The following is a 16,215-nucleotide window of genomic DNA, read 5'->3' as shown; positions in this document are numbered from 1 at the left end:
GTAGAAAGTAGTTGTGCCAACTGATGGAGGAGGTTATGAGAATCGAGGAGAGGAAAATCACTATAGATTTCTGTGTTTCTACTGCAAGGGGATTGAACAGTCCAGGTATACTAATTTCCTGCCCAGCCAGCCAGATTTCCTGCTTTTAAGCTCCTTTGGTCTTATTTCTCTCTTCTTTCTGAGAAGTTATAAAATGAATGAGGAGCAGAAGGTTTCTTGCCCAACCATGATTCAGGAGGCAGCTCAGCCACAGAACAGGCAAGTGTAGCATTGCCTAGAGGAAAAGGACTAGTAGAGGCAGGTCCCAGATGGATCCACCCCAGACTTTTCAAAGAAGACACCTCCTTCATCTTGTATTCTAAAACCTTGCAAGTCCAGGAAGAAACCTTCTGCATCCACATTGAAAACCTGACACAATGTATGCAGCAGGCTCAGTGTGAGTGAACTGGAGGCTTCTCCACAACATGACCCAAAGAGGCATTGCAGGTCCTGTTTGCGACCTGAAGTTTGTGACTCTCCTGGTTGCCCTAAGTTCAGAACTTCCATTCCTGGGAGCTGGAGTACAACTTCAAGACAATGGGTATAATGGATTGCTCATTGCAATTAATCCTCAGGTACCTGAGAATCAGAACCTCATCTCAAACATTAAGGTGAGTGGAAATTATGAAACTGATACTAGTATACCATTTGATCAGACCTGTAGCCTTATTTAAAAAGCTAACTACCCTGCCTGGTTTGTATTTGAGTAGTAGAGAGAACAGCATTTTTAAAAGATAGTGCCACAGCGTTATGATTATGGCTAACTAAGCCAGTTTGCTCATCTAATTCTGTGTAGTCTCAGCTCATCAAAGTGTTGATCTAGCCCTCTCTTTTGTTATTGTTGGTTGCTACTAATTTCAGCTTTTTTGTTTTCCTACATGACCATTTTTGGGGTAGCAACTTAGAAAAATAACAACCCATTGTGGCAACAAAGATTGAATATTTAACTAATGAATAAGCATGATAATGAGATGCTTGTTAAAATCATATTGCTTTCATCCTGAGGGTGAGAATTCTCAGGCAGAAAGGGTGAGAGTCTGTATGGTGGGCCAAAAAGCAAAATTATTTCTTTTCACTTGAATAAGCTGTAACATAATTGACTATTTTTACTTTAATATGGCAAGGGAGGATCATAGCTCTATTATGTATAAGCCTCCTTTTGGTATTGCTCTAGTGAAATCAGTGTCGTCATAAGGTGTGGTCTTGAATGTACACACAGGTGTGACATGAAAAGGATTTGTTCAGTAAAAGCTTAAAAGCCTTTCTCAAAATTGGGAAAACTATGAAGGCAAGCACAGACATATAATTAGTGTCCTAAAATCTTCCAGATGGTCATTTAAAGTTTTTTTAAAAATTTGCTCCTATATTTTCCCAAAGTCTAGGTCTCTTCAAAATATTTCAATATTTTTATTACTGTTTAAGCATACCAGAAAACCAAAACATACAGAATTTACAAGTGGTAAAGAAAGTTTTTCTTTTGTCTGGCTATAGGAAATGATAACTGAAGCTTCATTTTACCTATTTAATGCTACCAAGAGAAGAGTATTTTTCAGAGATATAAAGATTTTAATACCTGCCACATGGAAAGCTAATAATTACAGCAAAATAAAACAAGAATCATATGAAAAGGTAAGAATCCAGGATTTTACTCAATGATCTGAAGGGGAAAACAAACACCAAAATATACTGTGCTTAAACTATAAAAGTGAGAAGTTAAGTAAAAACAAATCATCAGTATTAACAATACAAATAATTTTATTGGGCAGAATGTTATCAACAAAATACATGAGAATAAATGAATGCAAATTGTAGAGTAAAAAATGAGTCAAATGCCGTTGCCTAAGTAGTTTCTCAGAAGATTTCTTTATTTTGTAACTTACGGAGTCCTTTCTGAAAAGTTTGGTTAAGGATCAATAACTAGTTTTATCTCACTGAGGATGAGCTACAAAGGGAACAGTTCCAATTATGAGTATACCCATTTACCATCCTGTCAGGAGGAATAAACATGCATGTCCAGACAGAAATATAAACCACCATGCATTTAAAAATATGACTGCCATCTCATGCCATGGTGTAGATTATCAGAATTTCACATTAACTCAAGTCCAGGATATTGTTTTAGGGGAATATGGAGATTAGAAGGAAGGAAGGAAGGAAGGAAGGAAGGAAGGAAGGAAGGAAGGAAGGAAGGAAGGAAGGAAGGATGTAGGGATGTGGGTGAGTAGGGGAATGGCTACCTTTTTTTTTTTTCCACCTATAGAAGAACTTCACCTTGAAAAGCTCTCATAAGTTGCAGATCATGATTAAGCACCCATGATGATGTCTGGTACATACTAGCATGCACAGTGAAAATAAATGATAAATAATATAAATGGTAAATCACTGTTTGATGTCAACTGTGAACAAGAGTCCGTCGCAGCTACTGGAAGGACCAGAAGCAGAGGCACTGACAACTTAGCTCAGGGTTTCAGCCATGGAGTGGGTTTGAGACTGTAGCTACATCTCTAACAGAATGACTCAAACATGTGGTACAGCTTTTCCCTTTCCTTATTTCTGACCCTCAGTATGAAATTTCCTAAGTCTGTTTCATCCTTAGCTCTCCTTCGAAGCTACTCTGTCAGAAATTGAATGGTATAGCAATTCAGATAGGTACCCCAATGTCCTGAAGAAGTTAAAGAGCCTGTGAAAAGCTGTTGACTTATGACCAGATGAACGCATTTGAGAATGCTTGCACATGAAGATAGGATAGGTGGGGGAACTGGGGTAAACTGGGAAGAGTTAGTGTTTAAGCTCCAACTAAGTGCCAGGCATTTAACATATATTATTTAATTATCACATAACTTAAAATTAATTTCTGTGATCACAAATTAAAACACTGGGGCTTGAATAAGGTCTGGACTTTGTCCCAAATCAAACAGCTGGTAAATTCCAGAGCCATAATTTGAATGTCTATTTGACTCCAAAACCCATGGTTTTTGCACTAAGCTTTGTTGTCTCTAGTTGTCGATAGAGATTTCATGCATCTATTTGGCCTTCAATAGAACTAAGAAGTACTGGAGACAACAAACACCAAAACCACGTTGCCATAGGTAATACTCTTGATCCTAATGGAGAGGAGAGAAATAAATAAGTAAAGCAAAAGTGAAAATATGAGTGAATGGAAAGACCAAAGGAAACAATAGTCACTGAATGCTGTTCATATATCTGTTGGATGCCAATTCTTTAACCTCAGAATGTCAGTTAAGCAAACACTTAGTGAATGATCATTATGTATGGGGCCATGCCAGGCACTGCAGAGAACCCAAGGACCAACAAGGTAGTTCCTGTCCTTGCAAGTCTACAATGTGATGTAGGCAGGAATCAGGGAAGGGGGAAAGGATTAGGAAAAGTAGGTAAGAGCTAAATTACTGCGGTTTATAAGATATAAGGTAACCCCAAGCAGCATCTGAGTATTCCATTCCAGGAAGGGCACTCTTTCCTTTTGGCCTCAGGACAAATTTTCAGACATAGGAATGAGGTTTTATCCAAGTGAGGACTCTCCAAGAGCATGACCTCTTCAGTCTTTTCTGTAGGTACTTCCTTGTAATAACTTCGGCTTGAATTCTTATCTTTCTAAAAATAAATGTTAATTATTATAAAAGTAATTTATGCTCATTTAAAAAATTAAATAATGTAGAAATATGGAAAATAAAAATAAAAATATTATTGTCCTCTTCTCCTCAGTGGCACACACAGACACAGATGCACACACATACATACACACACACAACATATATACATATTGTACATAAAGTGATAATTATGTATATTGGATCATATTAAATCTATTTTTCCAAAATCAGCTTTTTAAAAAACTTAACAGCATATTTAACTTTTAAGGGCATACCCAGAACAATATGTTATCTTTCTTCCTAAAAATAAAGGAAACAATGTTATGTATAACATTTTATTGTCTTGATAGTTGTATGAGTAGATATTTCAGTTTGGGACTTCAAATATGTTTTAGCAACAGTAATGGAAGTGGTCGGGCCATAAGATGAAATATAACTTCATTGGAATGATCATTTTGCTGATCTAATTGGTTACAGGAAATAAAGGACAAATTTTCAAAGAAATAATGTTCTATTGTCTTACACCAGTAAAATAACCCACAGAAAGTTGTTCACAAAAGGCTGTAACATTTTACAGCCTTCTGAGTGGTTCTGAATGATGTATAAATGCTTTTAGAATTTCTTCAAATATTTTAATTACATTTTATAGTCTTTTGTTATATCAGACTTTTATAGGATTGACTTTTGAGAATATTTTAATCTGGAATGTGGAAAGATCAAATGGAAGTAATGAAGTTCCATAAAAATTTGCTAATCTTTTATAACATAGACCTTTTTGGAAGTCCCAAGTGATTTTATTGATATGTAGGCGTGGGTGCATTTTAAACTCCATCCACAAGGCATTTTTCTTCAATTCTGTTTTTAAATTGGGGTATAATTACATACAATAAAATGCACATATGTTAAGTGTACAGTTCAAAGTGCTTTAATGAATGTATACATTTGTGTCATGAACATCAGAGCTGAGAAAGTATTACGAGGCATTTCTTTTAATGTAGGCAAATGTCATAGTGACTGACTGGCATGGGGCACATGGAGATGATCCATATACCCTGCAGTACAGAGGATGTGGAAAAGAGGGAAAATACATTCATTTCACACCTAATTTCCTACTGAATGATAACTTAACAGCTGGCTACGGATCACGAGGTAAGTGGGACCAATAAAACAATAGCCATTGAATGGTACTGCTTGTAATATTCTGTGCTTGGTGCTGAAAGGGACTCGCTCACAAAACCTGAAACTTGTCAAGGACTGATCATTCAAATGGGGAGATAGGCCTTATGCCCATGCAAAGATGAGGGGCTAAAGTGAACCAGAAAGAGTTCAGCATCAGATTAGTGGCCCAGAGAGGAGTGCTATAAGAATTCAGTCAAGGAAAGGTCATTTAGAGCCAAGGGTGGTCAAAAATGGCCTCACAAAGGAAAAGGTCTTCAAGGTTGAACATCATTTTGATAAATGGAAAGAAGGGAGAAAATAGTGGGAAGACTATGACAAAAACTGTGGCAGCAGAAAAATCATGTAGGAGAGACAGAGACCCCAATGATGGTGCAGGGAGACTGTGGGCAGTGGGAGAAAATGCTGAAATGCACATGAGGGCAGTTGATGCACTAAAATGGCCACATTTTCAAGTCACCACTCAAGGTTTCTAAGCACAGGAGTGACTCCATCAAAGCAGTGTTTTAAGATTAATCTGGCTTCCTCTGATCAATGAGGGAGAAACTGGGTATCAGGAGAATAACTGGGAGAATTGGAGATACGAGGTCACAAGACTTAAAAATGGGTGGAGACTGTGAGATGGGAAGAATAGTAATAAGGACAATGAGGATGTCCTATGTGCTGCCGCTCTGTGGTTTGCTTTTCAAATGTTATCATACTGAATTCTAGCAACTCTAAGTGATGAGAAATATTCCAGAGATAAAAAACAAAAAGAGGTCTGAACCGCTACAGAAGGAAAGGCAAGAGGCATGTAGAGACAGCATTAAGGAACAAGGCACACACCAGGTTTTTGTCAGACATGGAAAAAAACCAGCTTAGAGAAGAAATCCTACAAGTCTGGATCTAGGCAAGTTCATGGTGAAGAGCAGTAGACTATGCCAGGGAAAGTGGTTCAGCCTGTGGTTAGATATTGATGGCTGGAGTTTGACAGAGAAGCCAGGGTTATAGGCTTTGGGACTGGTATTTAGTCAGTGAGATCTGAAGGAGAAAATAGTGAGCACAGTTTGCCAGTCAAGGACTATCTATCCCAATCTTTACTTTTTGTTTTTGATTTAACTTAACAGTAGTGCCTTTCAAGTGATGTCTTAATTTTCTTTTTTATCCCTAGTTAAATCTAAACTAGGGTTTTGTTAACGAGGATTTTGTTATCCTCTGTATAGTTAGCAGGAAATGGAGTGACACACTCCACAAAATACACTTTACAAAACACTTTATAAACCTTTAGAAAAATGTAGTTTTTTTTCTTTCCTGGTAACCATGAGATGCTGATAATCTCTGCTCAAGCATGATTTCATCAGTACTTCTAAATTTCATGAGTAGGCACAATCTTTCCCTCAACACTCACGGCTTGGACTGTTACCCTCCCTTCCTTTGTCTCGAGATCCAAAAATTACACAATATGCCACAGCCTGAGTCAACTCAGCACACGCTTCCTGAGTTCCCAGAACTTAAAATAATTCAGAAAAAAGAAATGTGTGCTTTGGGAGGGGAGTTCATCTGGAAAGCTTATATGGGAAAGTTATGGTCTGAACTTCGAAGGGAATGTAAGATTTAGGGAGAGAGAAAGTTCTAAGGGATCTCATGCTGAGGATGGGGGTTTCCCTGACCTAGGAGCTGTAAAATACACATAAACGTAGAGAATAAGGGATAAAATCAAAGAGAAAGGACCATCCAGGCTGGTCCTTCCCTGGGAGAGAACATTCTGTAGTCTCCTTTTTTGCTCCTTCCTCCTTCCCTAGCTCCTAGGTTTCAACTATTGCTCTAGATAGAAGAATTATCTGCCAGAAAAAAAGCAGGTCTGCTTTGATAGCTCAGACAGAAGATTAGGAAAGCTTTATTTGCCTATCTGGATATGCTTCTTTCCCTTTCTCCAAACCCTGAACTTAGAGGCCTCTACGAAGCTGAATAGAAACCTGTCGGGCAGCTTCACTGGGGAGATGAGAGGATGTGGGACTACTCACTGGCTTCAAATAGATGTGCAACAAGTAAATTACTGCATTTACAAGACCAAACATATTTTCATGCTGCCTTTTTTATGGTGGTAGGTGGTGAAGTAGGAGGAAATATGAATAGGATAGGGGAGATGAAAAGGGGAGAGAGGGAAGTAACTTAAACTCTTTGGAATGAGTATGTGTAGTCAAAACATGTTCCTCACTAGTTAGCAAGGCACATTGCTGAGATTTTAGAAACTCAAAAGCAAAAGCTCTTTCTTCCACAGGCCGAGTGTTTGTCCACGAATGGGCCCATCTCCGTTGGGGTGTGTTTGATGAGTATAACAATGACAAACCTTTCTATATAAATGGGCGAAATCAAATTAAAGTGACAAGGTTAGTACTTCTTTTCATGTTATAATTCATTATTTATTTGACTCTAAAATTGCTTATAACTTAAGCAATTAAATTATTGCCTAATTTAAGCAATCAATTTAATTGCAGCGAAAACTTAAGTTGACAAGAAAGAGATCCTTTCATTTTTCAGTTCTTAAGTTATATGGCATTTTTCTTTCAATTGGTATTTATGTGGTTCAAATATCAAAACAATATAAAAAGTGACGCCTGTAGCTGTCTTGCTCGCAGCAGTATCCTCACTGTTTCCCCTCATGCCTTCTAAGTAACCACTGTGATTAGTTTCTTGTTTATTTTTTCAGTATTTCTTCAGGCAAATTCAAATGAATGGAAATACATGTTTTTCTTCGCTCTGTGTTTTTTAATTGCATAGGGTTCCATTATGTGACTGTACCATAATTTATCCAACCAGTCTCCTCTTGATGGACACATGGGTTGTTTCCCATCAACAATTACTGGGTCAAAGGGTGATTTGGGTAGCTATTGACTGCTTCTTCTCCTAAAAGTGGCCCTGTTTTTCATTCCCATCAACAATATTTGAGATTGCTTATTTAGGAAAGAATCCTGTTAAATATCATCATTACATATTCATTCTCTTTTTTTCCCTGATACCAAGTGGAAATGAACTCAAAGGAGCGCTGACCCAGAATCTTGCCACTCATGTCCATCTGGATTTCCTGGTATCTTTTGCGTTGACTCTATTTAGTTGTTAAAGCCCTTGTTAACACAGAGCCCCTCCATCAAGATAAAATGCTTTAAAATAAAATAGAGTGCATTTCTAAATTAGTGAACTTTCTTAATAAAGCAGTTTTTTGTTTGTTTTTGTTGTTGTTGTTGTTTGTTTTTTGAGATGGAGTTTCGCTTCTGTCGCCCAGGCTGGAGTGCAATGGTACAATTTCAGCTCACCGAAACCTCCACCACCTGGGTTCAAGCAATTCTCCTGCCTCAGCCTCCTGAGTAGCTGGGATTACAGGCACCTACCACCACACCTGGCTAATTTTTGTATTTTTAGCAGAGACGGGGTTTCACCATGTTGGCCAGGCTGGTCTTGAACTCCTGACCTCAGGCGATCCACCTGCCTCAGCCTCCCAAAGTAATGGGATTACAGGCATAAGCCATAGCGCCCCGCCGGCAGAGCAGTTTTTAAAGGTTTGTATGTATATCTAGCAGGCTACAATCCTTGAAACAATTATATGAGCTAGTCAAGAAGAAACATAAGTGTTTCTAAAATAGACCTAATTTCCAGTTTCTCTTCCATTTTTAGGTGTTCATCTGACATCACAGGCATTTTTGTGTGTGAAAAAGGTCCTTGCCCCCAAGAAAACTGTATTATTAGTAAGCTTTTTAAAGAAGGATGCACCTTTATCTACAATAGCACCCAAAATGCAACTGCATCAATAATGTTCATGCAAAGTTTATCTTCTGTAAGTATGCCCTCGGAATGACACACTCTTGCAGGATTCCTTCTCTTCCCATGTTTCAAGTATTTAAATTATAAGACAATTAAGATGCACTATACTTTAGAACTTGGGGGACCCTAGAGTTCATCTAGTTTTTATTCTACAGATTTAAAAATTGAAGCTCCCAAGATAATTACCAAAATGATACCTTTAGGAAAGTGACTATTTGCTTTCCTGGGAGGTTTAACAAGGGGACTCTGGGGACCACAAAATAAATTGTTCATATGCTGGTGTTCTTGTATCCTTTCATAAGCAATTACATTGGGTTAATGAGAGTGATATAACAAATGGTTATAATTCTCTCGTTTGAGGTAGCAGGCCACTCTGTATTTGAAATGCATTTCCTAAATCTCTTTACTTTGGTTTGAATAGTCTAGAACTTAAGGTAAGGTATCACCAGGGGAAGTCAACCAACTCTGCTTTGCAGAAACCCGACCTTGTCAATATTCCATGCTAACTAACTGACAAGAGACTAGCATATAAATCCAGAATATTATTTTTAAAATTATTAATTAAAAAGCATACTCTGTCGTGGGGATCTCATACGTGCATCCTTTGGCCAACTTATTTTCTCTCTGGAAGCAGACTGGAACAGCCAATTCTCACCAGATGCAGGGTCAGAGAGCATGGAATCAGAGGGGAGGGAGTTAGGTGATTCAGAGGTTAGTAGCATCAGCCTTCATGACCTGATATATCTCTCTAAGTTCACAAAAACCTGTAAGTCACATCTGTGGATCATCTCTTCACAGATCTGGGGGTACAGCCCACACATGCCTCTGTGGAGTTTTCTCTTTGTTTCCATGGCTGACCAATGCCCCTTGGATTGACATGCTATTTTATTTCACTCTGGTTTAGTCAGGACTAGGAGTTATTTTGTAATTTTAAGGTGATTTTTCATATTTCTTGCCCCATCCATTATATTTCTTATTTATAGCTTTAATATCTGATACTAACCTAATGCATTTGATCCACATTATTTGTGACTAGGCACTATCTTCACGATGTTTTGAAAGACCTACTCATAAATATCTTGTCAGAAAAGTTTTACAATCCCATAACCATAGTCATGAAATGGAAGAAAAAGAGTTAAACAACGCAAAGCAAAATCAGATTCTGTTCCAGTCCCCACACCTTCCTAAGAAACTCATATCCTTGAGCAGTTATCAACCTTTCAAAGCTTCAGCTTTCTCTTCTATGGAATTAGAGCTGAGACAAGAGAGGCTATTCAGTTGCTTCTAGCTCTAAATTTCCATGGCTGTGTTAACAGGAAGTATCGACTCTTTGTAGGAATAGAGCCACTGGGAATAGATGGTTATGCATTACTTAGCAATGCAAACCACATTTTTAAGTGGGGGATTGACATAGGTTCAGTATCATTCAGTGAATTATATCTATATTTCTGTAAATTATATCTATTTTCCAAATTGAGTGAGAGGTGGGGGCATCAGGAAGTAAATTTGTTTATCTCCTTATCTATTTTTACAGAGATCAATATTTGAGGTAGAAAAATATATATTGACTGATCAACAAATAAAGGCACAGTGGTCATTAAATATTATTCCAAGGAGTAGGCTTGGAATAGGAGTAGGTCATGATAACTTCTCCTGGCTGTTTTCTTAACACAATATTGTGCTAAGGGAGGAGGGAGATGGTTTTGTTTTGTTTTTCAAGACTAAGATTATGTGTATATATACACATACATGGTTTGTTATCTAATACCAAAAAACTTTAATAGAGATTGCTCTCAGACCGCAAAGGTGCTAGTGTTTCCAGCAAGAAAGCCAAGGTTTATTTGTAAATTTGATGTCATTGTTGAAGGAAAGAGGTATATCACTGTACCACTTTTGATTTCTTTTCTTTCAGTTCACCTTTTCTTTTACCTATACTTCCTTGAGAATGAGAACTATATTTGCTTTTGGGGACGTTCCTTTCTTTATTAAAGATGTTTTTTCTTTCCAGGTGGTTGAATTTTGTAATGCAAGTACCCACAACCAAGAAGCACCAAACCTACAGAACCGGATGTGCAGCCTCAGAAGTACATGGGATGTAATCACAGACTCCGCTGACTTTCACCACAGCTTTCCCATGAATGGGACGGAGCTTCCACCTCCTCCCACATTCTCGCTTGTACAGGCTGGTGACAGAGTGGTCTGTTTAGTGCTGGATGTGTCCAGCAAGATGGCAGAGGTAACATTTTGAACGAAAATGAATGTAAACATTCATCATTTTTTCTATCAGTTCTTTATTATTTTATTTTAAGTTCCAGGGTACATGTGGAGGACGTGCAAGTTTGTTACACAGGTAAACGTGTGCCATAGTGGTTTGCTGCACCTATCAACCCATCACCTAGGTAGTAAGCCCCGCCTGCACTAACTATTTATCCTGATGCTCGCCCTCCCCACTGTCACCCAGGCTGAATGGAGTGCAGTGGCACAGTTTCAGCTCACTGCAGCCTCGACCTCTAGGGCTCAAGTGGTCTTCCCATCTCAGTCTTCCAAATAGCTGGGACTGCAGGCGCGGGACACCACGCCTTTTCTATCAGTTTTTAATTATTTTTATTTTCAGGAGGTAAGGGTGAGAGTTGGAGGAGGCAAAAGGTTTGGAAGAGTCAAGGACATTCTACTTTTCGGGGGTTGGGAGGAACAAATTCAGACCAAAAGTTGAGATAATGCAGATAAATGAAATCCACAGATAATTTCTAACCCTTATTTTTGCTACTAATTGAAACTCTTTCCAACCAAGATCCTTTTCCAAATTCTTACCTATAACGATCCAAAATTCTATATATAACGAAAAGTTGCTGCTGGCTACATTCTACTTACAGGTAAATATCCCTGGTTGAGGAAGTAGACTGTGAATTTGCAGTGAAAGTGAATGTTCATTATATGGCTATTTTCCACATCATTGTGTACAGCAGACCATATCTCGGTCATCGAGCAATCTAGCAGCCTCCAGCTGCTTTAACTGATTAAAGTCTTAGTCTCCACAATCAGGCAGCTGTGTTTTAATCCTGGCTCCTTCACTACTGTGTAATATGTCTTTGTTATAAAGAGCATCATGGCCTCTCTGAAGCAGTTTTCTCACCTGTAAGACAGGGATAATAACGCCTACTTTTATGAGAGTCAGCTTTTAAAGTTTTAGGAAATCTGCAAACCAGTAATTAAACGTAGTTATTGATAACAATTAAATTATATAAGCTTACAATAAAGTATATGAAAACAAATATACGAAATACTCAAAACTCATCACTTCTTAATTTTTCCTACTATTTTTTACTATTATCTATGCCCAGGGTCAGCAAACTATGTCCCACTACCTGTTTTGCATGGCTCACAAAATAAGGACAGGTTTACATCTTAAATGGTTAAAAAAAATCAAGAGGCTTTTTCATGACATGTGAAAATTATATGAAATTTGCCCACAAATAATTTTATTGGAATATAGCAATGCTCATTTGTCAACATATTATCTATGGATACTTTATTGCTACAGTAGCAGAGTTGGGGAGTTGCAACAGGGAACTTATGGCCAGCAAAGCCTAAATTATTTACTATCTGGCCCTTCACAGAAAACTTCTGCTGATCCCTGAGCTAAATTCTTGAGGTTATTTCTGGTCTATTGCATTTGTATGGATGTGCCACTACAATTTCATCCTTACTGTGCACTCAGTGACGTCACAATAACAGCAGGAAATCAACCATGGTTTCACACATGGAAGAATATTTACCCCACAGAAACTGGTGTTTGCTACGAGTCAAGCCTGCCTGCCTGCCTACCTTCCTCTCTCCCTCCCTTTTTCCCTTCCTTTCTTTTATTCTTCATCAGAAAACTGTTATTAAACATTTACCAGCATACCACCGTCTACTTCATAGGGTTATTGAGGGGGGAGTAAATGAGATAATATGATATTTTTAGTTCAAAATAAATAATAAGTGGTAGCTGTTTATTTTAACAGTAACTTGTCCAAGGAGAGAATTTATCCCCTCGTGCTCTGTGGATCAATAGTCCTGGAACACTTGCCTTTTTGGCTGATATCTGAAAAACTGAAAACTCCACTAATATAGCCAGCATTTGAATAATTTTGCTATGTTGCCTACCTGCAGTTAACTAGGGCATGTTTTTGGTTTGTTTGTTTGTTTGAGACGGAGTTTTGCTCTTATTGCCCAGACTGGAGTACAATGGCACGATCTCAGCTCAATGCAACCTCCGCCTTCCAGATTCAAGCGATTCTTCTGCCTCAGCTTCCCTAGTAGCTGGGATTACAGGCATGTGCCACCATGCCTGGCTAATTCTGTATTTTTAGTAGAGACGGGGTTTCTCCATGGTTGGTCAGGCTGGTCTCAAACTCCCGACCTCAAGTGATCTGCTGCCTTGGCCTCCCAAAGTGCTGAGATTACAGGCGTGAGCCACCGTGCCTGGTGGCATGCTTTTCTTAAATATGGTCTCAGAGTAATTTATATTGGCTATCTGCCTGTATTGAGCAAGAATGGATGGAGTGAAGAGGAAAGATGATGGTACTTGAGAGTAGACCGGAAATATGTAGAAGAGAAATAAGCCCAAAGTAACAAACTCATGGCAAACCAAACTTTCCTCCCTTTTCCTGCCAACAACAGTCATTGAACCATTATTGCCATTCATTCGTTTATCAGGTGCCTACGCTGCGCTGGCCTGAGGGATTGGAGATGACAGGAACAGAATCTCTGCTTTGAAATGCTTACAGCTAATGAGGGACACAGGGCACACACATGTGAATAGATACAACACAATGTGACCAGGCTCCACAGAGATGTGAGTTACTCTGTGAGCACTGAAGAGACAGCACCTGGTGCTGTAGCAGAAAGTGGTCAAGGAAGATTTCACTGAGAGAATCAACTTGGAGTTGAATCTTGAAGGATTCAACTAGGTGCTTCCTAGGTTGGGTGATGTAAGGAAACAGAAGAAAAGAGAACATTTGTGGGAAGGGAAAAGTGTGTGCAGTGACCAAGAGGCAAAATAAGAAGGATTTGTTCAAGGGAAGGGCATTCATTTGTATGACACTGGATGGGTCTGAGAGGTGGCGAATGGGATAGAGACATAGGTGTGGATTTGAGAGAAATTTAAGATATTGAGTCGATGGGACCTGTTCAAGAATATGGAGGCCGGTAACAGAAATGGTAAGAGAGTCCTGAGTTGCTGGCTTAGCTAGCTGGGAGTAGAGATCAAGATTCGAAGTTGATGACCTGATGGCCATGAAGATGGCAATAGCTATTCTATTGTGAGTGCTTACTCAGTATACATTTCGCAGATGAGAAAACTGAAGCTAAAAAAAAAAAAAAAAAAAAGTAATTTTACTATGATCACATAATTAGCAAAAGTTGAAGGCAGAGTTCTAAGACCTTGTTTTACCCCCTTTACAACTTACTTCCCAGTATTGTAAGAGAAACAGTTTGAATTCAAAGTGTAGAGCTGCCATCTTCATGGTCGTCAAATCATCACTCCCAACTAGTTAAGCCAGAAACCTGTGTCCTAAGAAGTGTGAAATTCAGGTCTAGATCCACCCAGGAAGATGCCTGAGTTGGAGATAGAGATCAGGGTCATCCCTGAGTGGGTGGTCATTGAAGCTTAGCTTGCTGCTCCTCTCTTTTCCCAGAGCTTTCAAAACAAGTGACCCTAGTGAATTAATCAATAGCATCACCTGCCCAAAATTGGTCACTAATATTACTTTAAACCTGGTTAGCCCTTCGTGGTTTAACTGTACTGCCATTTATGTATCTCACTTGATCCTCACAGCAGTTCTAATTTAATAAACAAGAAAGCTATCGTCCTCACCCTACAGATGAAGTACCCAGCCTAAGGTGACCACAATAGCAGAGGGTAGTGCTGGGGCAGATCATGGATCCTCTGACTGCCACTCCTCTCTAGCAAAGGTCTCTTTGCAATGTTTCCTTTTACCTGGACTGCATTTTTAAAACAGCAGTTACAAATCTTGTCTCAGCTGGGTTCATGGATCTTTGAATTCTGGGTTGGAGTGAAATAGTGGGGACGATGAGAAACAGAGAGTGGTAAATTACGAACATCTTGTTGGGGCAGAGCCCCAAGCCACTCCCTCTTCCCTGAAAGTGTGCATTTCTGAGCCTGCAATTAATCAAACAATATTCTAATATTATGTTACTCTTTAAAGCTCAAAAGATTATGATACAACATCTCTAAAGAATTAGCAGAGATGTTTGCTAATTGAGTTACTTCATCATACTTTTGTCTACCAACCAAATGTTGCCATTTTCTTTTTTCCTTTTTGGGACATAGGCTGACAGACTCCTTCAACTACAACAAGCCGCAGAATTTTATTTGATGCAGATTGTTGAAATTCATACCTTCGTGGGCATTGCCAGTTTCGATAGCAAAGGAGAGATCAGAGCTCAGCTACATCAAATTAACAGCAATGATGATCGAAAGTTGCTGGTTTCATATCTGCCCACCACTGTATCAGCTAAAACAGAAGTCAGCATTTGTTCAGGGCTTAAGAAAGGATTTGAGGTACAGTAGAGCATCCTAAGCCTTGGATCACCATCATTTTCCTTTCCCTCATTTGGTATACGAAGTTTCCTCTGATGGGGGGCAGTCTGTTACAGGGTGGTCATAACCGCCTCAACTATGAAAGTAATGATGGATTATCTTTAAAGTCAGGAGCCGTGCCTTATTCACCATTGTACTCCTTGTGCCTAGCAAAGTACATAGCATACAATAGTTGCTTAATAAATGCTTGTTGACAGAATGAGCAAATAAATGAATACAATGGACAAGACTAGAGGACCTAAACAACATCTGGGCATTTTCTAAACTGTTCCTAGCCATTCTGGGACTGTCTCGGCTGTGGCCATTTTTACCTTTCAATTTTCTTGTCAAAATTAGCATGTCTGGCTTCTGTCTGTAGTCATTCTAGACTTCAAGCATATCAGAACCAATTAAGGCCAGAATTGTGTTTCAGAAATGACAGAGTTTATTTAAATCAACACAAGTTTGAATTCAGCATCTGGGATGCTTATCTGATAGCAAACAAGACACATCAGCCTATGGCTGTTGCTGCCCATAGTCTAAACCTTGGCTATCTATTGAAATCACCTGGGGATTAAAAAAATACTAATGCGTGAGTCTCACCCCCAGAGATTCTGATTTAATTGATCTGGGATGTGACCTGACCATTAAAATTGTTTAAGTCTCCCCATCTGATTCTAACGTGTAGCCAAGACTGAGGACCATTGCTCTAGGCCCTCTTATTGGTCACTTGCTGGATCTCAGAGGCAAGCCTCTCACACTATGATGTATTCCATATCCTCTATGATACAGTTCTAAACTATGGGGACATCTTGATGACTCAAGCAGGAAAAGTCCTTGCTCACAAGCACACTGGCAGTGGAATGTAGGGTGACAAGTGCTGTGATGGGCTGAGGTAAAACTTGAGTGGGGATGGGCGTGGGGTGGAGGAGCTACAGTGGGAATTTGGATGACAGAGAATTCTTTTGCTCAATAAAACAATTTGAACTACACTTCCTTCCAAATGAC

At 39.0% G+C, this 16,215-nt stretch overlaps 1 protein-coding gene across 1 annotated transcript in view; it reads left to right on the top strand.

Annotated features, from left to right (window-relative positions):
- The first annotated feature begins 358 nt into the window (after nt 1-358).
- LOC111539479 (calcium-activated chloride channel regulator 2) overlaps nt 359-16,215 on the top strand; it is a 31,406-nt gene continuing 15,549 nt past the window's right edge. The window contains exons 1-7 of the mRNA XM_023207315.3: nt 359-650; nt 1,531-1,668; nt 4,649-4,799; nt 7,087-7,195; nt 8,478-8,637; nt 10,633-10,860; nt 14,959-15,189. Coding sequence (XP_023063083.1) covers nt 465-650; nt 1,531-1,668; nt 4,649-4,799; nt 7,087-7,195; nt 8,478-8,637; nt 10,633-10,860; nt 14,959-15,189 — 1,203 coding nt within the window. The 5' untranslated portion in view covers nt 359-464. The remainder of the gene's footprint in view (nt 651-1,530; nt 1,669-4,648; nt 4,800-7,086; nt 7,196-8,477; nt 8,638-10,632; nt 10,861-14,958; nt 15,190-16,215) is intronic.

The sequence above is a fragment of the Piliocolobus tephrosceles genome, chromosome 1 (genome assembly GCF_002776525.5).
Source record: "Piliocolobus tephrosceles isolate RC106 chromosome 1, ASM277652v3, whole genome shotgun sequence".
NCBI classification, from domain to species: domain Eukaryota; kingdom Metazoa; phylum Chordata; class Mammalia; order Primates; family Cercopithecidae; genus Piliocolobus; species Piliocolobus tephrosceles.
Note: the sequence above shows the minus strand (reverse complement) of the source record. Positions and strands in the feature narration are given on the sequence as shown.